The sequence below is a fragment of the Mobula birostris genome, chromosome 7 (assembly GCF_030028105.1).
Source record: "Mobula birostris isolate sMobBir1 chromosome 7, sMobBir1.hap1, whole genome shotgun sequence".
NCBI lineage: Eukaryota > Metazoa > Chordata > Chondrichthyes > Myliobatiformes > Myliobatidae > Mobula > Mobula birostris.
Window position 1 is genome coordinate 54,535,676 of NC_092376.1, and position 23,017 is coordinate 54,558,692.

General features: G+C 36.2%; 1 protein-coding gene across 2 annotated transcripts in view; it reads right to left on the reverse strand.

Annotated features, from left to right (window-relative positions):
* Nucleotides 1–23,017, reverse strand: part of LOC140200212 (GRIP and coiled-coil domain-containing protein 2) — a 448,110-nt gene that overhangs the window by 13,828 nt on the left and 411,265 nt on the right. For both annotated transcript variants that reach the window (XM_072263197.1, XM_072263195.1), the window contains exons 8-19: nucleotides 19,929–20,029; nucleotides 19,741–19,839; nucleotides 18,351–18,470; nucleotides 17,252–17,416; nucleotides 17,012–17,116; nucleotides 15,867–16,029; nucleotides 15,196–15,296; nucleotides 14,511–14,588; nucleotides 10,149–10,286; nucleotides 4,861–4,982; nucleotides 3,662–3,838; nucleotides 541–758 (exon numbers count right to left, since the gene is read on the reverse strand). In XM_072263197.1, the coding sequence (XP_072119298.1) occupies nucleotides 541–758; nucleotides 3,662–3,838; nucleotides 4,861–4,982; nucleotides 10,149–10,286; nucleotides 14,511–14,588; nucleotides 15,196–15,296; nucleotides 15,867–16,029; nucleotides 17,012–17,116; nucleotides 17,252–17,416; nucleotides 18,351–18,470; nucleotides 19,741–19,839; nucleotides 19,929–20,029 (1,587 nt within the window). The remainder of the gene's footprint in view (nucleotides 1–540; nucleotides 759–3,661; nucleotides 3,839–4,860; nucleotides 4,983–10,148; nucleotides 10,287–14,510; nucleotides 14,589–15,195; nucleotides 15,297–15,866; nucleotides 16,030–17,011; nucleotides 17,117–17,251; nucleotides 17,417–18,350; nucleotides 18,471–19,740; nucleotides 19,840–19,928; nucleotides 20,030–23,017) is intronic.

Sequence of the window (23,017 nt, forward strand, 5' to 3'; positions counted from 1 at the left end):
GAGAACCTGTGGTTTGTCAAATACCAGGTGAACGCGTAGTCTTTGGAGTACTGCAAGTCTGTGTCTTTGCTGTTGATTTACTGCACACTTGAGTGCTTGGTGGCGGGTGCCAATGCTTATTTTGCTGGTGGGGGGAGGTAGGGGAGCTGGGTGGGGGGCACTTTGGGATTCTAACATTTAACTGTCATTCATCCTTTGGGGCACTCCTCTGTTTTTGTGGATGGTTGTGAAGAAAAAGCATTTCAGGATGTATATTTTATAAATTTCTCTGACATTAAATGTACCTTTGAAAATCAACATGGAAAGAACAATATATGCAAGTGATTAATGTTCTTTCCCCTTTTACATCAACACAGCACATCATAGCTGTGATCCTGCAAATCATGAGCAATACAGCCCACAACATTGATCATTTCTCCCCTGCTACCTGACTTGAGTTCCTCTGGCATTTTGTGAGTGTTGCATCAACACAGCATATTCAGTAAATTTATCCACCATCTCAAATGAACAGACAGCACTCTGATAAGTATTGATACTCACTTGCTAAACTGTTTTCATTTTTAAGCTGGAATATTTGTGCTTCCATTGTAGACAATTGGTTCTGTAATGATTCAACGGTCTTTTTGTGATTTTCCTGTAGTTCCTGGACTTGCTCGCGAAAGCTCTTTTGAGCTGCTTCATTCTGGATGTTCAACTGACTCACAGTCTGAACATGTTCTGATTTCAACATTGCATTTTCTGACTGGACACTGCAAAGTCTGCAAATTATTGTACAAATATATAGATCAAGATCAATTCCTCAATTGGTTTTTGGGAGACACAATAATGGCAACTTCCCTCCAGCTCATTCCCTGGTTTAATTATTAACTATTAATTATATTAATTATATGTGAAAATCTAAGAAGCAATTTTGAATTCATAAATATTTTATTTATTTAGTGATTAAGTGCAGAACAGGCCCTTCTGGCCTAACAAGCTGCACCGCCCAGAAACCCACCCATTTAACACTAGCCTAATCACAGGACAATTCACATTGACCAATTAACACACCAATCATAACAGCTTTGGAGCGTGGGAAGAAACCTGAGCATTTGGAGGAAACCCATGCATTCACAGGAAGGACATACAAACTCCTCATAGACAGCATTGGAAATATACTCCAGTTCCCTGAGCTGTAATAGCGAGCATCGTGCTAACCGTTATGGTACCGTGGCACCCCAACAGTTATATGCTGTTACATGTTATGGCATCATTGAAATCTAGCACTATAAATAATTCTCAAGCACCTCTAAATTAATTTATTAAGCAACTGGTTGAGTCAAATAATGCAAAAAAAAAACAAACATTTCTATGCCTTTGAGAAATATCAGCATTGGTGCTTTACACTGAAATTCACCATAATATTCACCCATAGACACAATAAACAGTACATGATTACATGGGTTAAAACAATTACTTGAGAAACATAACAGCCGTGTAAAGCGCTGATGATTTAAGAGTCATTTATCTTCCAATTTAAAATGCTCATCATGTATTTTTGTTAAGGATCTTTTTAATTGAATTTTAAAACTGTTTGCTGCTACCATTTCTAATTACACGCTGCTTAATATAACACATAGCTTATGTATAATAATGTCAGGTTTCACCTTTAGAATGACTAACACTTTAAATAACATAAACAGATAAGATACTCATGTGTCTGTTTTTTTATCAGTTTATGCTATGGATCAAAAAGTTAAAAAATATGCTTTTAATCTTCACTTTGTGAAGCATAAAATTCAGTATTTTATCTATAATTTCTTTACATCAAGATTGTAGGTGTACAAATTTAACTAGTTTATGAGAATAGCTATTTTCCTTTGAAAATAAAAAATAAGGTCTTATACTACTACAGTTTACTGTTGAAGTGTGAGCAGAGAATCAATTAATATTCAAGTTTCAAGAATGGATATTCTCTAAATATTAAAATTAGATGTGTAAATCCTCTAATTATAGGAGCAAGCAATGCCAAGCTTAAAAATATCAAGGAATTAGACAATAATAAGGAATTAAATAATAAATATACTTTGAACTGAGTATGCCTGGAATAACGATGAGTGAAAACTGTGATTGCATGTATGGTGATGGGTAAATGTGGAGAAATTCTAAGCCTGTCAGAAAACCAGTTCCAACTGCTGGCTCACAGAGGTAGGAAGTGGATGGACAACCAATCCATTGCTGGGTAACCAACCCACTGCCTGAGGCAAGATGACATTTTAAATATATTAATGCAGTTGGAAGTCTCTGCCTTAACTAGCTTTGCAGGAATTACTATGGCAATCAGGTTTGTAGGGCCTGAGAAAAAGTGGAGGAAGCTTTGAACAGCATTCAGATAGCTTAGGAAAAGCAAGAGTGGCTTAGGAGCCTGCGCTTTCCACTGAACAATGCCCGATTCATCACTATCCAAAAACAAAGTCCATCCAGAGCAGCCTTTCTCAACCTTTTTGCCCTGGAGGAACCCTTGAAATAATTTTCAGGTCTCAGGGAACCCCAGTGTAAAAACTATTATATCTACAGCTCAAGGTTCGTTGGTGTGATCAGTAAGTTGTAGATATAATAATCCAAAATTAATTGTAATAAGTTGTTACTAAATAACTTGCTTCCTGAATCCTTTTACTGAATGCAACTTTATTAACAAAAACTTTACTCTATTGGTTTTGAGATTCCAATAGTCGTTTAAAATAATCAGCACTTTACATGTCATACGGCTGTGATTTGTAGTTACGTGTCTTTTCAATTTTATTGGAGCCATTGTAACATTTGTAAGTTGTTTGCCACAGACTAGGCACAATGGAATAGGACAACTTGGATCACCAGTCCATGTAAAGCCCATTGATAAGTAGCTTTCATTGTAAAGACAGACTTCTTTTGTGTCCGTTGTTACACTGGTGCAGTGAACCGACTCAGAAGACTGTAATATTTCATCATGAACCTTATCAGAATTGTCCACAGGCCTAGAATCCTCCTCTTCAGAAATTGCCACATTGGCAGCACTTAAAAATTCCTTCTTTCAAATGAAAATTTCCCTCCAATTTTCTACTACACTGGTAGAATTTGTTCGCTCCCATAAGTCGAGGGTGCATGAGGGAAGTTGGGAGAGGTAATTCAGGAGGGAGAGGCTAACGTCACAGCCAAAGTTATCCAAAGCTTGGAAAATGCACTTCACGTTCCTCACCAGCCTATAGTCCTCCCTTCCGTGCAATACAGCACTGACCAATTATTAACAACCTCCTCAGCTTGTGTCGAAACCGAGAATGGACACAACTAATTAAACATGGCCCTACTGCGCATTGCCATAATGGATTGAGAGACCTCTCACAAGATTGCTAACAGGACTGCTGGGTCACTGCCCACCACAGCGAGCGCTAGCATTGTGCTCAGTTCAAAAAACAATATTTATTTTTTTTAAATCATGATCTCTTGCAGAACCCTGCAGAGTTGAAAGACAAGATCTACCTATACTATCCAAGTTGTGGATTGGGCTAACTTGGTTAATTCTCTCTAATTTGAAAACTAATCAACCCCTGCCAATTATGCAGCTTAACCTGTTGAATATCCAGGTTAAAGTTAGAGCAAATAAATACATAAATAAGTTTTAAAAAAAAAGTATAGTTGGACATACTTTTCTCGAATCTCAGTCTCCCTGGTAACAGTTTCCTGCAATATCTTGTTATGTCGTTCCAGCAGCATGTCATGCTCTAACTGTAGAGCCTGCAACTCACCCACACTGACTTGCAGCTGGCACTGAGTTTCATGTAATTTAGCTTTCAACTGGTCAATCACTTTTTGCAGATGTTCTCTACAATAAAAAAGAAATTGTATTTATTCAGCACAGCCTCTGTGTAGCCCCTGGAATAGTATGGGGTCCTGAGCTAGATTAAGCAAAATCTGACTCAATGAAAGAATGTAGTTACAGTTTCATTCCTAACTTCTCTTTGGTGGTTACAGTATGAGCATATTGACATATTAAGGAAAGAAAATGATATATCAAGCAAGCATAAGAAATTAACATCTTGCATTTTTACTCATCCAAACAAATGCACTGCAAATACTTTTTGAAACTTTCTAATGTTTCTAAGATTACAACTATTTATAATTGAAACTTCAACATAACAAAACATTCCAAATCACTGTTGCAGAATAAGACAAGTTATTTTTAACAATTTTCATTCTTTGAATATTGAAAACTTACAAAGATCTGTTTGAAACTTTTTTCTATTCAAACCATGATACAATATTGCATTCAACTTATCTGAATTTTATTTACTTGATGCTGTCCTTGCTTGCCTTCTACTCTCTTCATAATCAAAACTAAACATTACTAGAAACTTGGATATTTTGCATACATCCTCCATAATTTACAAATTTCTTTAAAGAAATGCAAGTATTTTGAACCTTCTGAATGTTTTAATGTAATATTAATAATCTTTTGTTAAATAGTAAATATTGTTAGCTATTTTAGCATAACACTCCAAGTTTCTATTCTTTTCTACACTTGACAATAATCAGTATATTATTACTCCCATGACCTATTAATTCAATGAATTCATGTTACTAGATGTTTTTAAACAGTTACCAATTACTAGATTAGTGTAGCTTTATTATTAACACTTAAAAAGTTTTATTCCAGAAACTTTTCTGACCCAACCCATTGTGCTAATTTGCCCCAGCCAGCCATATTAGCAGTGAACTCAAAATGTTGTACTTACACAAGTGAAGGAAGCAGTGTAAAATTCATCAACAAATAACAGTGAATTTGCAATTAGGTAATTGAAAAGTGATACCAAAAGGAGAAAAATTATTTTGGCTTCCATAACTCACTTTTCTTGCTGGGTCAATTCATTTTCATTCTGGGTAGCTGATCGGTTCTTTTGTTGCTTTAAGACATTATGAACACGAACTTTGTAACTTTCAAAATCTTCAGCAGTTGCCTTTTGTTCCGCCTGTAAGGCGATATATATATATTTTTAAAAAATCACTAAGTAGAGAAGAATTTTAAGGAGTTTCATTCTTCACACCTAGGTATTATAGATCATTAAAACATAATCACTCCTCAATTCCCAGCATTTAATGATGTTCATTAATAGTTTAGTTTCCTTTGAGATAGATCATTATTTCTGTTGTGCACTGCCGGAGGCTACTAATCTATTCCCAAATGGTGAACATAAATGCTTTGCAAAGTGATGATTCTACCATACAATCATGCTTAAATAGAATGCAGATCAGATGAAGAGCAATTCCAAACCATCGGTAATTGCTGAGTGCTCCAAGTTGGGGAGGAAGTCAATGACGATTAAGTTTTTTGATCCATGTTTACATTTAACATTGGAGCTTGAAGAAAATGAGGACTGAAAATTTTACTCAGTAATTTATAACATAAATTACCTTTGTATACTAGTAACCTAATTTCTGATTTCATATATAGTCCCCATATTTAGATATTGAATAGATAATTCCTATAAAGGAGTCAGAAGAGATTGAGTAGGGTAACTTATTAAAACTAGAAATAAGGGAAAGAACTCACATCCATTGTGCCGTGAAGTGAAAATAGCAACCACTCAATGCAAATAACACATTCATAAATGGTAGCTACCAGGCACTGATCTCAAAAGAACCTAGTGCTAATTGTCAATGGCAGGGAGTAGTTTCAGCTGTGATTTTCTATTTTCCATTAATTATTTTTTTTTCTTAAAGTTGTATACAGTAATTATTTCACTGCACAACATGGAAACAAATGAACAAAATATTTAAACCTTCAAAATTCTGAAGTTTCACGAAACTTTTATTTACAGTTATGAATTTACATCATACGATTATAAAAACTAAAAGACAATGGACTGGAAAATTATGTGATGCTATGGATGATGAATGCTCTAGCATCTATGAAATCAGTTATCATTTGGCTTTGGCTGAGATATTTTGCAGATATTTAGGACGGATGGCACAGGAAACAGACCATTCATTGCAATCATACCACATTTAGGAAGTGCTTGAATATCTTCTATCTTTCTTTATCTTTGAATGCAATTCTCTATTCCCCTCTCTTCTGTACTTGTTCAGCCACCCTTTAAATATACTTTGGACTTTTTCCTCAGTCTGATCAGGATTATTTAATACCACTGAACTAACTACTCCCAGTTGTAGCAAGTTCTATGTTTATGACTTTATAACAAAGATGTTTCCTTTGAATTACCTATTTCCTGATAACCACTTAAAAATGAAATTCTAATTATATTTCTTCATCAATGTTGAAATTTTTCATTTGCATCCATTAGACCATAATATATTGGAGCAGAATTAGGCCATTTGGCCCATTGTGTCTACTCTACCATTTCATCATGACTGATCCATTTCCCCCTCAACCCCAATCTCCTACCTTCTCCCCGTATCCCATTGTGCCCTATCAAAAATCCATCAACCTCTGACTTAAATATACACAATATATACACATGCATATTATTTTTAAATACCAAGATATCATGGAGATCAACAAGAGGAAACAAAAATTCAAGTTGTTCAACCTTTCCTGATATGTATACACAACTTTTGGCACAAATCTTGTAAATATTCTTTGCACCTCTTTGTGCTTTCTTACTCATTTTTTACATGATCACCAGAATCTGTATGCAGTAGTCCAAGTGTGGTTTAAAGACTGTTACAGGTTTAGCACAACTTCCCTAACTTTTCAATGCTACTCTTCTGGAAATAGACGCTAGTGCAGGGTGACAAATCTTTTTGAGAGAGTGCGCTCAAATTGGCAATAACCTTTGAAAAAAATTCTCTCACATGCCATGGTAATCTTGAGCAGAGATGGTCATTGATAAATGAATTAGTAATAGCATTATGGACTGCAGGGATAAAGGGTGAGTCCTGTGGCTTATTTAAAAGTATTTATTGCTTTACTATTAATAAAAGTATAACAGAGATTGAAATAAATGAAGATTTTAGAAAATCTGTTCAAAGATTATTCACATTAATCTTTTAAAAAACAACTGAACAGTAATATCATTAACACAAGAGATTCTGCAGATGCTGGAAATCCAAAGCAATGCACACAAAATACTGGAGGAACTCAGCAGGTCAAGCACTAACTATGGAAGTGAATAAGCAGTCAACATTTCAGGCTGAAACCCTTCATCAGGACTGGAAAGAGGGATAATGCCAGAATAAAAAGATGGGGTGAGCAGAAGGAGAATATGTGAGAAAGTACTAGGTGAATCCTAGTGGGTGGGGAGGCTGGGAAGTGGCAGGTAGAAGAATCAAAAGACTGGAGAAGTAGGAATCTGATGGGAGAGGAGAGTGAACCATGGAGGAAAGGGAAGAGGAAGTGTGGGGGGGAAGGGGAAAAGGGGGGAGAGGGGAGGGGGAAAGGGGGGAGAGGGGAGAGGGGAGAGGGGAGGGGGGAAGGGGGAAGGGGGGTAATAGGCAAGTGAAGAGTAAATGGCCAGAGTGGGGAGTAGAAGAGGGAAGGAGCAGGGAAAATTACCAGAAAGAGAAATCAATGTTTATGCATCAGGTTGGAGGCTACCTAGATGGAATATGAGGTGTTGCTCCTCCACTCTTAGGGTGGCCTCATCATTGCAGAAGAGGAGGTCATGGACTAACATATCAGAAGAGGAATGGGGATAGGAATTAAAATGGTTGGCTACCAGGATGGAGTGGAGGTGTTTTACAATGTGCACACCCCCCCCCCCCCCAATTTATATTGTGACTCACTGATGTAGAGGAGGCCACACTGGGAGGATGATACCAACAGATTCAAAGGTGAGTGTTGTCTCACGCGGAAGGCTTGTCCGAGACCTTGAATACAGGTGAGCGAGGTAGTGAATGGGCAGGTGCAGCATTTCTGTCGTTTGCAGGGATACATGGCAGGAGGGAGATTAGTGAGGAGGGACGAATGGACAAGGGAGTCATGAAGTGTGTGATCTCTGTGGTAAGCAGAGGGTGGAGCGGGTGGTGAGGTCAAGATATAATTAACATAATAATTTCTAAATAGTATTGTTATGTTATCTCATATGTCTTCAGAAATGTGAACGTGAAATTATAAGCTTTGGTGGATATTCAACAAAAGATAAAGGAAAGGGAAATAAACATTTTACTCTCAGCAAGAATTTTATTTTTGCACTAACGATGACAAATATTTTATATTCGCTTTGTATTTGGCCGTTTTAAGAGCTATGCATTTAGCACTAGTTTTATTAATAAGTCTATTATAATTTGATTTCACCATATTCATCACTGACATGAATATGTTGATGAAAATGCTGTTAATAGTGCCGCTCCAGGTTTCAGAACTTCACTGTCTGAATTTTTATACTTTGATCCGGTCTAACCGATCTCTTTCACTATTTTCTAGTTCCGCTCTTAAGTCGACAAATTTTTGCCTCCAAATTCCTGATTTGTAAATCAATCAAATGCATTTCAAAATTATCCATATCAATCCACTGCAACCTTTTCAAATTCAGTTTTTCTAATGATACACTGTCTGCATACTTTTGAGTTCTATAGCTTTTTCAACTGACCTGAGCATAGTGAATCTTAAAGAAGATTGTTCAGTAGTTGAACCAGTGATGCTCAAATTTTATTGGAAGGCTCTGAATGTCTGTCATGAGTTTATTTAGGTTTGGGAAATATGTAAAAATGCCATTTTTGACATGTTTAAATACTGCCAGCTTGATTTCAAAGACTTATATCATCAAACATAGCATCAAGTGACTTGCTAGATTCCCATAAATTGGTGTTTAAGTAATTTAAATGAGGAGAAATCTGCAAAAAAAAAAATCAATCTACAAACCAATATAATGTCATATAATTCTTGACAAGAAAATTTTTCATTTGTCAAAAACAGACAAGTTTTATTCTTTAAGGATAGAGTCTCGACTAATCCAATGAATATTGTTGTACACAAGTACTGTGTACATCAAATTCACCATTCTCAGTAAATTCTGAAATTGTCCTTTTTCGAAGCATATCCAGAATTAAAATTAATTACCTTGGTTACAGTTTTCATCACTTCAAGTTCCTGAAGGTCAGCTTTTGCATACAGTCTTAATGTATACTATACGATGAAAGCTTATCAGTACATGTCCAACGTATTTTGCAAATAGATTGACAAAACCCTTCTCTTTACAAATCATACTGGGTGTACCATCAGTTGTCATGGAAACTTTCTTAAAGGTTAACTTGTCATCATGCGTTCTTGCAACCATTTAGCTGGTGCTTGTGAAAACACCTCATTGCTCTCAGGTTATAAAAAAGTAACTTGCCACTCAATTTGGTAGTAAAGGTAATCATTATGTACCTTTAAATTATGAGTAAGATTTAAAGCACCGAGAGGCACCATTGTTCACCTTGTGGCATAAATTTTGCACGTGCAATCTTGCACATGTGTGCCGTCGGTTTGTCACTCCTGTGTAGTGGTTTAGTATCTCTGAGGCTTTGGTAAACTGCGGCCATTCAATCACCGATGCATTTTTGATCCAAGATCCCTTTTGTCACTCTACCATATCTGAACTTGGCTAATTCTCTATCCATTCACCAAATTTGTTCATTTCTCACCGTAGGATTCTGCTGTTCTCCTTAGTAGTGATAATCTGAATCTAATTTGATATAATCTTCAAATTTAGTACCGTTTTTGATTTCAAAGACCAATTCTTTAATAGAAGAACACCAATGGCCACAGTAATGATCCCTGTAGAGCAGTATTCTTCCACTCATGCACATACATGCAACCATGGGGCAAGAGGTACAGAAGCCTGAAGTTCCACAACACAGCTAATTCCTTTCAACTATTCGGTTCTTGAGTTAACCTGTGCAATCCTGATCACTGCCTCAGTGTACCAACACTATGACTACTTTGCATTAAGTAGAGTTTTTTTTCAAGTTTGCATTATTTCATGTAAAGTGGTGTGTAATTTATGTTTGATTATGTTTTTCTTGTGATTGCTTTTCATATGATGGTAGATGCCTGTGGTGCTGCTTCAAATTTTTTATTGCACCTGTGCATAAGACGATAAACTCAACTTTGACTACAAATTGCTACCTTTTAAACTCAATGTTTTCCAAAATTTTTATATTAGATTACATTACAAATGCATTCAAGATTGTACCTTAGCATTACTGCATTCTTCTTGCAGAGCTGCTATCTTCTGTGTAAATGCACTCAAAGTCCGATGGTTTTGTTCATTTGCCTGACGCAACTGCTCATGAGTCTTATGGTTTTCAGCAGTTAATTCCGCCATTTGGATCTGCAACATGACAGGTTTACTGATTTTCTGAAAACCTATTTGTAATGTGATATTATCTGTACCACTTCGTTATTGTGAATTAGATGCACAGACCAAGAAATGTAATACAAGTACAGAAGTACATTATTTTTAGTAGTCACCGCTGTAATTACCATGATACTGAAGTCTAAAAACCCTTGAAGCATTGATGCAATACTACCTTTTGCTACTGGATCAAAACTGGGATACATACCATCCCGACTAGATAATTCATTCACAATTCAATTTCTGGTTTATGTTTAATTTGTTGACTCAAGGTGGAAAGAGTTGTTGTTAAGTAATAAAATAATTCCATAATTCAATTCAGTTTTCTTAACTAGGTACAGTAGTTTCAACATGTTTCAGTAATCTCTTTTTGAAACAAACGTATTAGACACGGCAAGGCTTTGCTACAACTTGTCTTTCACTGTCACTCTCTTTTTATTTACACAGATATTGTGAACAAGATCAGCACTTATTATCTAGTTGCACAAATGGGTGAAGCCACTGCAACCAATCTGATACAATGACTTGTTTTGCTATTTCTGAAGTTTCTGTTTAAAATTAACCACTTTGTTGTTTGTTTAGGTCTTTTCCTCTGTCTACCTGGTAATCTCTTTGGCAGTACATCTTTTAGATCCCTGCTACTGAAGTCCAAGGTACAAAATTCAAAATAAGGTTGGAGTAAATTTTTATTCCCTAAGTACATATACTGTACATCACCATATGCAACCTTGAGATTCATTTTCTTGTGGGCATACTCAGCAAATCTATAGAATAGTAACTATAACAGGATCAATGAAAGATCAAACAGGGTGCAGAAGACATCAAACTGTGCAAATGCAAATATAAGTAAACAGCAATAAATAATGAGAACATGAGATAATGAGATAAAGAGGCCTTGGCCTTGAAAGTGAGCTCATTGGTTGTGGGAACATTTCAATGATGGGGCAAGTGAAGTTGAGTGTAGTGCTTTTTACTTCATAAAATTTGATTTTTTACAATTACAAGACAATTCTACTCCAAGAACATCGGATACTACTCGATCAGTGAGCTGCTCATTGATTGGAGTAGCTGAACTGGTGTTGGCAGCGAAGCCTTCTGAGGCATTGGAGGAGCTAACCCTGGCTGCAGACTGTGCTGCCCTCTACTCGGAAGCATCACAGTTAGTGCAATATAACTGTGGGAGATTGTCTCGGACATTTCACTTGTAATCGCAAGATTCTGTTGGACAGTGATAACGCAAGTTGCTGTAGGACTGTTATTCTTGTCTGGTGGAGGGACAGATGACATGGGAGCTGTGTAGCCTCAGCTGTAGTGAGAGCTAGGCCTCAAGCCTTGGGCTTGCCTGCTGCTGCAGACCAAGTGAGAGACACGAAAGCGCTACAGCACGCTTGAGCTTGCTGGGGTCTGGCCCCTCCTGTAGGTGTTGCCCTTACATGTTTGAGTGGTGGAATGACAGGCTGGATTGCATGCATCTGCACACTGCTGGGAGACTGTACCATCAATTGCTGGACATTGTTGTTCAGGATCTTGGACTATGTATATATTTTTTCTTCGAGTGAATATGCTTCTTTGCTTGATATATGATACTCGTAATTTTTGAATGCTTGCTTGCTACTTTGAATGTTTTGCACTTTGGTCCCAGAGGAACACTGTCTTGTTCAGCTGTATCCATGTATAGTTTGAATGATAATTATACTTGATTTGATTTGATTCCTAAGATATGGGAAGTGGTTCACATTTACAATATGGAGACAGCATCTGTGTTTGCACACGCTCAAGTGTTGAGCACCACTACATCATTAACTTACTTCTCTATTGTCAATCTTACATATGGTGTGACAACTTTTCGAAGGCTACCATTAGTGTTCCTTCAAGAAAATAAGATGAAAATTACAGAAACAAATTATTCTATTTTAATTATTGACAGGCATATAATTCTGTAATGAGTCTGGCTAGACACACTGGAATATAAAAATCACACTATATTCCGGAAAATAGCTCAGTTAATCAAATTTCAGCCTATTATTTTTCGAAGTCACTTATATGGATTCAATGTTTAATCACTTCATTTAAATTAGTTTGAGAAATTAAATGACTAAAAGCTCGGCACACTAGAAATGCAAATTAGATTTTCAAATCATCATTATTTTTTGTGTCTTGGTTCATCTAGATGAGAGGGAAATTAGTGGGCAAAGAGCATAGACAAAACAGGACAGCAAAATACTCAAAAGGTCACAATCAATAATTTTGGGGGGGGGGTGTGGGGGTGGCAAGTGCATTATCGATCTGGGTGAAAGATTGTAGCACTTGTTTTCCTCCTTGCCGGGAGTGATTAAAAGTATTAGTCTGCTGGAGTCAATAGCCTTTTAATCCCCCTATTTCCCTGCCTGGTTTCCTGAGCTCTTAACAAAAAAAGGTGAAATCTGGGTCAATTCTACGAACTACTATTACCATCATCACAAAACAGCAACATGAATTAAATTACTTTTAGTGAAGTAAAATTTCCCATGGTAATTCACAGGAACGTTATCAGTTTCACACCAATCCATGTCAAAAGTGACCAAAATCTTAATCAACGACGTTAGATTTTAAGGAACATCTAAAAAGGCAGAAATAGACAAGTACTGAGGTTTGTGTAAGAATTCCATGATTTGAGGTCTCAGTAGCAGAAGATACAGCTGCTAATATGCAATACAAAGACCAGAACTGGAGATGTGCTAATATCTTGGAACATGACTGGCTTGGAGCAAGTTCCGGGGCAAGGATCAATAAGGTCAGAGGAGGAATTCAAAAATGTAATTCTCACAACACGCTGGGGGAACTCAGCAGGTCGGGCAGCATCTGTGGAAAAGATCAGTTGACGTTTCGGGCCGGAACCCTTCGTCAGGACTGTAGAGGGAAGGGGCAGAGGCCCTATAAAGAAGGTGGGGGGAGGGTACGAAGGAGAAGGCTGGTAGGATCCAGGTGAAAAACCAGTAAGGGGAAAGATAAAGGGGTGGGGGAGGGGAAGTAGGGAGGTGATAGGCAGGAAAGGTGAAGAAGGAATAGGGGAAAACACAATGGGTAGTAGAAGGAGGTGGAACCATGAGGGAGGTGATAGGCAGCTGGGGGAGGGGGCAGAGTGACATAGGGATAGAGGAAGGGAGGGGGGGGGAATTACCGGAAGTTGGGGAACTCTGTGTTCATACCAAGGGGCTGGAGACTACCTAGACGGTATACGAGGTGTTGCTCCTCCAACCTGAGTTTAGCCAAAATGTAATTGTAAGGTCTTTGCTACTCTAGATATCACTATAGGTCAGTGAGCAAAGTTGTGGTTGGAGTTGATGAAAATGTAGCCAGCAAAGGCTTAGATGGCCTTACTAGTATGAAGAGTATAAGATGAGCACAAGGCCAGTGGTAACTTGGTAGCAAAATAGAAAGAAAGAAAGCACAAAGGATGCAGAGCAGATAAGCTGTAGCAAATGTATAAGGTGACTTAAATAGGATAATTCAGTGTTGTACTTTTACCAAAGAAGGGCTGCTTATAACCTCACGACTACAAAACAAAATTATAACAGGACCATTGAATAGACTGGGGGCATATGACTGGATTATTATTTTATTTTTCCAAATGTCAAACAAGTATCAGGATCAAAATAAAGTCCGTCATTTCTGTTCCTAATTCTGAATAATTTTTCTAAATAGCAAAAAGATCAGAAAATAAAAGTGTTCCATACAGAAGTTTAAATTTAAGGCACATATTTAGTTCTACTAAATCCACTTACATGGTGCATATGAACAAAGTGTGACCCAACTGCCAGCTCCAACAAGAACAATACCCAATAAAACACGTTCCACTGAACTTCAAACATCATCCCAATTTCTTGAATAGTCATTTTATTGCATGGGAAGAAAACTATTTCACCAAACCATATCAAGCAGGTGATAAATGGAAATCTTAAAAAGAAACTGCAGGTGTTGGAAACAGTTGTTAGGTCATGCAGCATCTCTAGAATGAGAAAGAGTTAACGTTTCAAGTCACAAATCCTTTGTCACGATGACCTGAAATATCAACTGTTCCTCTTTGCACAGATGCTCCTTAGCCTGCCAAGTAGTTCCAGCATTTTGTGTCTTTATTTCAAACATATTAACTGAGGCCAGTAAATGTACTTGAAAACAACCTGCAAGAGCTTAATTGAAAAATACACTTAAAGAACGTACCTTGTAATTTTCCACTTGCTGTTGGCTTAATTCCAGATCTCCTTTAATAGAAGCTTGAAGAACTAATTGCTCTGCTTCCTAAGGAGACATAATAATATATCAATTTCATGGTTTCCAGCAAATCCCAACAGGTCATATTGATGGTACAATCTTTATTTAAAATAAGGACTTGTAAATGTGCAATTAAACTTTGTCATATGATAAATCTTAAATCAAAGAATTGAATCCACATACCTCTCCACCACTTCCTCACAGTGCTCAAGTTTTGAATTTCCGTTTTAACATAAGGATAATATTTGTACTTCAGAATTACTGTATTTGCTTTATTGGTTATTTTGCGGCATTTTTCCTGTTTTATCTGTAGATCTTTCAGACTTTTTGTTGCGAATCTTGAAACCTTTTAAGACTGCTTTCTATTTTCTTAGTTCCTTGTCTTCAGTGTCCATAGCAAAGAAGTGCTCACCAGACATACAAGATATCCCATTGTATTTTGCTATTCCAACTCTCAGCAATGAACTTGTACCAATGAAATTTCACACATATGCAAGTCTCATCCTGATATCTAACTGAGGTTAATCAAGGATGTTTTCAAAATTATACACATATTGATAAAATTATTACATTTCTGTATAAAACAGAATTTCACATTAATATGGAACATTCTGGAGATACCATTGTTACTCACAGCTCTTTTTGAATCAGTAAGTTCTTTCTTTGTTTTCACTAACATTTGTTTCATCTTGGTGTTTTTCTCTTTGTTTTCCTCCAATGTTTTCTGAAGAGATCCTGCAAATGCCCACAATCAGGTTAATTAATACCTATTATAGAAGTCATAATGTCATCTGCTGAAAGAAATGATATAGAACTTATTAAGAATAACAATTTATTTATAAATATTTCCAGGTAAACATGCAATTGGAATAACAGTATGAATATAACAGTATAAACACTGAATGCCTGTAAGTTTTCCCAAAGCTAAATAAAAATTTAAGTTCACATCATGATAAATTAAGGTAGGAATCCACAGAAGTATTATTCTAAGTCCTGATGCTTTTATGAAAAAACAAGAAATCCTTTCATTATTTTTAAAATATAGTGGTGGCAAAACTAATTTGATAGTGAACGTATCATTTTATATCACATGTCTTTGTCTTATTTGCCTAATTCATCCATTTTGCAGAGAACATTCTCACCCCTCACACGATGATCCTTGTCTGATGTGGACCTGCCATTTCCGTGATATCACTATTGAGGAGGAAATATTTTCAACAAAGCGGTTTGATTCAGTTCACTGAATCCATACTTAATCCGGAATAATTCTTAATGGACTTCAATCAACCAAATTGATCAACTCACTTATTTGATCTTCCAAGTTAGCCAGTTTCTGTTTGCATGATGTTGTTTCTTCCACCACTTCACCAATCCTGCTGTCTCGATCAGTAATTTTCTGGTTCAGTTCTTTTACCAAGCGCTCATAATCTGCAATCTCCATGTCCATTAGCGTGCTTTTTTGAGCATCCTAGCAACAATGGGAATAAATGACAGTAATTTGCACTGCACTGAAATTTCAAACAAAACAAAATTCCATTGATAATTAAGTATTACTGGATTTATTTCATTAGTACGAAAAGAAACCTATTAATAGATACAAATACAAATCCTCAATGGCCATTTGTGTGCCATATAAACGAGTATTATATTGCTTGAGTTACAGTATTTAGGCCAAATTAAATCCCATTGTCCTTATCAATACACAAAAAGGACAAAATAATTGATCAAATTTATTGTGTACATCTTCACATTGTTTATTTGTAGACAGTAGTGGATGCACTTCTATTTATAGTAAAATTATGTTCCAATGTTACAGACATTGTATAGTAGTTTCTCCTGCAGTAACTTTAAATTGCTTTTTACAGTGCTTTCTTTGACTTTTAATGGTCCAGATCAGAATTACTTTGAAATAGCACTGCTTCATTTCTGGTAGTCATCTCTTCTTCAGATCATGCCCAAATGCTATATTGGTAAATTTCTGAAGGATGCACTTTCAATCATTACTGCCTGCTCTAAAACTATTTTGATCCACCATTGGTTGGAAATAATATACTAAAGTGATGTAAATCTGAGGCAAAAAAATACCAGAAACATCCCACCAGATATCAAATGTGGACAAAAAGAAAAATGTTAGTCCTTTATGTCTTGTGATCTGATTTACAAAATCCTGTGGAAACTTTAGGAGGCAAAATTCTCGACTCCCAGCTCTTCCAAAGACAAATCTTGCCTTGCTTCTATCCAGATGGGTCAAGTATGGTAAGTTGCTGATCAATGTTACATTGAGATTAGCAGGCACAATGTAAAAGGCTGGATTTTTAGTGAGATTGGTGTGAAGAGTTAAAGTTACAGACAACTGGAAGTTGAATATTTGTAGCGTCTTGTTTTATTTCAGATTTCTGGCAACTTTAGTGATTTGCTTTTGAATGCAGTGGGTTGCGTCTCTTGACTACCTTTCTCACATGTTCCAGTTCTTGTACTGTTTGTTGCAGCTGGTGTTTCTCATTTTGAAGTTGCTTTTTAAGTTCTTCAATTTCTTTTACCAGTATACAATTGTCCTGCATTGAAGAGTATATACTTTTTAAACATACAAGTTATTTATACAAGAAAATCAATTGAGAAAAAAAACTTGGGTAATTCCACAAAATATAATTAAAACTTTAAGGCACTGAGCTATATTTAGTTTCCAGTACCTTAGATATCTGTTCCTTAACAAGTTTTATGGCCTCCAACTCCTTTTCAACAGCTGTCTTAGCTTTTTCAGATTCTAATATCTGTACTTCCAGCTGTTTGGCATTCGACTGCGAAGTTCCTAAATGGGCCAACAAATCTTCTTTCTCTGAAGCTAACTGTTTATGCTAAATGGAAGACAGCAGAAAAACACGACAGATTCATTAGTATGTTGTACAGCAGTAGACTTTTTGGACAAGGCTTAAATATTATTTAATGAGCCTTGTCCAAAAAAAAGGGGTGAACTTTGCATAAATGGAGGTCCTAAATGATCAACTTGCACTGTAAAGTGTTCCCTTCTATATATGTTTATCATAAAGAAATACAGATCTAGAATTTACTCTTGGTGGCAAGCAACCTACTGTTGAAATTGGCCTATAATCCAAGCCTATGATGACCTTCAGCACATGTCTCAGTGTTGGCTTTTGGAGAAATACCCAGACTGATCCTCAGTGGCAAAGACCTACACAGAGGAAGAAAAAGCTCTGCCCATAAATTAACAAAAAAATCAAAAGCTTTGGCAGCTGGCATAACTATGCCTCTTAAATCAGACAGTTGCAAAACGCTGTCAAAAGCAAGCAAGCACATTCACAACTCCTATGCTCATGAACAAATATGAAGAAATCCTGGGCTTGTTCATATTTGTCATGGACTTTGTGGATTGAAGGGCCTATTTCTGCAGCGTAGGACACTGACTTTTCCACCCTGCGTAATTCCTCTCTTTTCTAAATTCTTCTGAAGTGCATTTGACAATGTTGGTCATAATCTTTACAATTCTCTCACTTCTCTCTGTTATTCAAAACAACGCATGCTTTCTTTCAGCTCATAATTATTGCTCATTATTTCCTCATTGTGAAGCACCATTAGCCATCTCCTATTAACAGGTGGCATTAAAATATATGTTATTGACATTGCTTGTACAAATTAGATTTTTATAGGTTTCCTTGTATTGCTTTAAACTTAATTATACACTTGAAACATACTGGTGTCTATTGTAAACAGAAGTCTTCTACATTCACTGATAGAAGAATATTGCCCAGTAGATGGAAGATGGTGTCATACCTCTTGAAGGCAAGCATTCAAGTGTTGTGTGAGTTCCTCCACCTGATTTTCATAGTTATTTGCTCGCTCCTTTTCCATATCCAGCTTTTCTGCTTGCTTCTCATATTCTAGCAAAAGATTCTGAGAGAAAGAAGCATGATCTTAAACTAATGATCAACTAACTTAAAAATGGACTTCCTGCAAGTGCTATAGTTTATTTAAGTGACATTAATAAGTTTCTTATTCTGCTTAATAAGTTTCTTTCCCCTATGACTGTCGAGCCACGAGCTTGGGGTAAACCTGAAATTAGATAGTTTTTAGCTAGGGTAGTGGGAAAAAAGTGTTTGGATCCTACATTGGGCAAAAAAAACAAAATTCTTATCTGTCATTGACCATAATTCAACTAAAAGATTGAACTAATACTTCACTTAATTAGATGAGGAAAGGATCTGCGTGACCAATACCAGGATAGGTTGCTATGTATCATACACAACTAATGACCACAAAGAGGTACCAGAATCAAACAGTCTCATTGATAATCAACACCAAAAATTTGGTGTGGGAAAACTTGTGGGAAAAGACTGGTAAACAGCAAATGTATGCATTATCATTTATGTTCATGACAAGGATATTATTCTCAGCAATGCAACAGCTGCAGATATGATTATTTATATTACCAATTATAAACCCTAACTCTCATATTTCTGCTCAAATACGATAAACATCTTGAACTCTGAACATATTTTGGCAAATGTTAAAAATTTTCAGAAAATTACCTATACATAGAACAATACGAGGCTAATAGTGATTACAATTATGAACTGCACAATTCTTCAAATTTTCAGGATAAGCTATGAAATAGAAGCTTTAAGGAGCTTTAAATACAATTTAAAATCTTATAAATAACGGTAAGTCACAAGAAATTACACCACGCATTAATTCTCACCATAGGATTAGTAAGGATAGTTTTGTTATCTCAATATTCTTGTTGGCAGCAGATGTCATGATGAGATTGACAACTACACTGTTGCATTCATTTTTTAAAATTGTGATATTTAATAGAGATCACACTGTCTACTCATTAAAGTTCCTCAACCTATTTTCTGTTGCTTCCTGTCTTTTCCCATGAAAACTGAAAAATCTGTCAGGCCATGAATATTCACAGAAGTTCATTTTAATCAATATTTGCAGTACTTGAATTCTGTTTCATAACCACTGGGCTTTTCCTTAATCCACTTCCTGAAGCCAGCATAATGGCACTTCACTAGGACTTTTACAAGTTTTTCTGAAAATAATATAAAGCTGTCCACTATCTATTTCAAATGTCACTTTCTGAAGGGAAAACTCAAGTACAAACGTCAGACATTGTGAGGGAAAATTGTAAAAGACAAAACAATCCTAGAATGGTTACCTTGTAGTTTTCAGATCCTTGCATGAGGTCTTTAATTGAAAAAGAGAGTCGATCCCGCTCAGACTTTACAATCTCCATCTCTTCTGTTAACAGTAACACCTAGTTGAAAACAAGTTTCTCTTTATACAATTTCATACCTACATAATATTAATTTCAAGTGGAAACAGAAGTTTTGTCAGGACACTTACCTGATTTTTGCTGGCATCAAGTTCTTTCTTAGCTTTCACAGCAACAGCTTTAATCTTGTTTATTCGATTTTCCTTCTCATTGCTTACTTTTTCTAGTTGAACTATTTTAAAATGACCAAAAAAATTGAAATAAGCTAATGACAAACTTTCTGTCCTCTGTACTCAGCCTCACACCCATAAGGTATTGCATTCTTGATGACGGTCAAATAAAAGTATGAACAATTATGCAATTCATGAACTTTCAAGTTACACTCAAAAGTTTGTTCTGGTTCTTGCCAGATTATACATTTAGCTATATAAAAATAAAGTGAATGAAATTTGCTTCTCAAAGTTAGCAAAACTGTCATTTTAGGAGATCATTAGTTGGGATGAGTTTTTTAAAATTAAAAGCTGGACAGATTTATAAATAAAATAGCATTTCGAGCTTATGATGCTCACTATTTATGAGCAACCCAGTTTTAAACAAATGAAAATACAGTGCCTATACAAGACTTCCCCTTGGAAGTCTTCATATTTTATTGTTTTACAACATTGAATCACAGTGGAATTAATTTGGCTTTTTTGACATCGATCAACAGAGAAAACTCTTGGGTCAAAGTGAAAACAAATGTCTACAAAATGGTCTCAATTTATTACAATTATTAAACACAAAATAGTTGATGTAATAGGTATTCATCCCCTTTAATATGACACCAAATCATCATTGGTGCAGCCAACTGGTTTTAAAGTTACATTATTAGTTAAATGGAGATTTTTTTTTGGAGACCTCTGTTCAGTCAAGGCATTTCAATTGACTGTAGTAAAAATACACCTGTTTCTGGAAGGTCCAACTGCTGACGAGTCATATCCTAGCAAAAACTACACCAGGAGGACAAAAGAACACACTAAGAAATTCTGCGAAAAACTTTAATCGGAAAGCACAAGTCAGGAAATGGGTACAAGAAAACTTCCAAGTCACTGAATATCCCTTGGAGTCAATAATCAAGAAATGGAAAGAAGATGGCACAGCTGTAGTTCTGCCTTGAGCAGGCCATCCTCAAAAAACTGAGTGACCGTGCAAGAAGGGAACTAGTGAGGGAGGCCACCAAGAATGACAAATCTGGAAGAGCTGAGATAGGATAGACTGTGCACATAACAACTGTTGCCCAGGTGCTTCACCAGTTGCAGGTTTATGGGAGAGTGGCAAAGAGAAAGCCGCTGTTGAAAAAAACTCACATGAAATCTCAGCTAGAGTTTGCCAGGAGGCATGTGGGAAGCTCTGAAGTCTGCTGGAAGAAGGTTCTAAGTTCTGATGAAACTAAAATTGAGATTTTGGCAACAGACTAAACGCTATGTTTGATGTAAGCCAAACACCGCACATCACCAAAAGCACACCATCCCTACCATGAAGCATGGTGGTAGCTGCATCATGCTGTGGGGGTTACTTCACTGCAGTAGGCCCTGGAAGGCTTGTGAAGGTCAAGGGTAAAATGAATGCAGAAAAATATAGGGAAATCCTGGAGGAAAACCTGATGCAGTCTGCAAGAGAACTGTGACTTGGAAGATGATTTATCTCCCAGTAAGACAATGACCCCAAGCACAAAGCCAAAGTTAAACAGGAATGGCTTAAAAACAAGAAAGTTAATGTTCTGGGTTGGCCAAGTCAGAGTCCAGACCTCAATCCAATTGAGAATTTGTGGCTGGACATGAAAAGAGCTGTTCACTCATGATCCCCATGCAATCTGACAGAACTTGAGCAGTTTTGTTAAGAATGGGGGAAAATTGCAGTGTCCAGATGTGCAAAGCTGATAGAGACCCATCCACCCAGACTCAAGGCTGTAATTGCTGCCAAAAATGCATTTACTAAATACTGACTTGAAGTTGGTGAGTAATTATGCAATCAATTATTTTGTGTTTAATAATTGTAATAAATTTAGACCCATTAGTTGAAATTTGTTTTCACTTTGACACGAGAGTCTTTTCTGTTAATCAGTGTCAAAAAGCCAAATTAAATCCGTGATGATTCAATGTTGTAAAATATTAAAACATGAAAACTTCAAGGAGGGTGAACACTCTTTATAGGCACTGTAACCTTGCTGAGTATCCTAAGCATGGATTGAATGTTTTTGCAATTCTTCAGGTATATTTATCAACACTTAACTGCTAATACAAGGTATGAAGGGTATTTCAAAACCCTTCATATCCTAGATAGATGCTTAGGACATGGGTGACAAATGGGAGGAAGAGAAGGGAAACAAAAAAAAAAGATACAAAAACAAACAAAGAAAATTTTAAGATACAAGTTTGTAAATAACCAAGTCCAAGGCTGACAATAAAATTAGTGTCTGTTTATCTAATACATGAAACACTGCCTTTATAGATAAAAAGTTTTCAATATTCATAATTAGTAATCCATAAAAATATTTGGCCTTTGAAATTTCAAAGTAAAACACAAATTTTATAAACAAGCCAGGATGTTATCAACTTTTTTAAAATTAGTATTTTGTCTATAATCACTAGGACTTTAAAATACCGAGCCTACAACCACCTTTAAGCAAACAGTAATCTCAAATTTTACCAAACTTATTCAGTTTAGGACAAGATTATAAACACCAGTTAATTGCAGTTGGGCAATTTTTCTTCTGTAAAGGTCTGGATGCATACTTCAAGGATTGGAAGTCTGAGTACAAATGAGATTTGCTGGAGGGGTAATCACCTCAGAATTTAAATAAGTGATAACTTAGAACCTGAAGCTTGAAATTCACTGATAACAGCTTTGGATTCTATTTATATAGGTCTAAATTGGGAGCCACAAAAGAGTAGGAGAAACCGTAATACGAGCATGCAAGAAGTTTCAAATGTGGGGCATCTCCACACAGAGGTTCAAAATCTCTGCATATAATTTTGAAAATCCTGGGGTACAGAGCAACTCTGTAGTGTAAAGGGCAGTGCTGGTGCTTCACACTTCCAGAAACTTAGATTCAATTCTAATCTCAGGTATTGTCTGTGTGGAACTTTCATGTCCTACCTATAAACATTTTTGTTCCATTTGCTTGTCCCACTTTCTTCCCATATGAAATGACATACAGGCTGGTAGGTTAATTTTAATT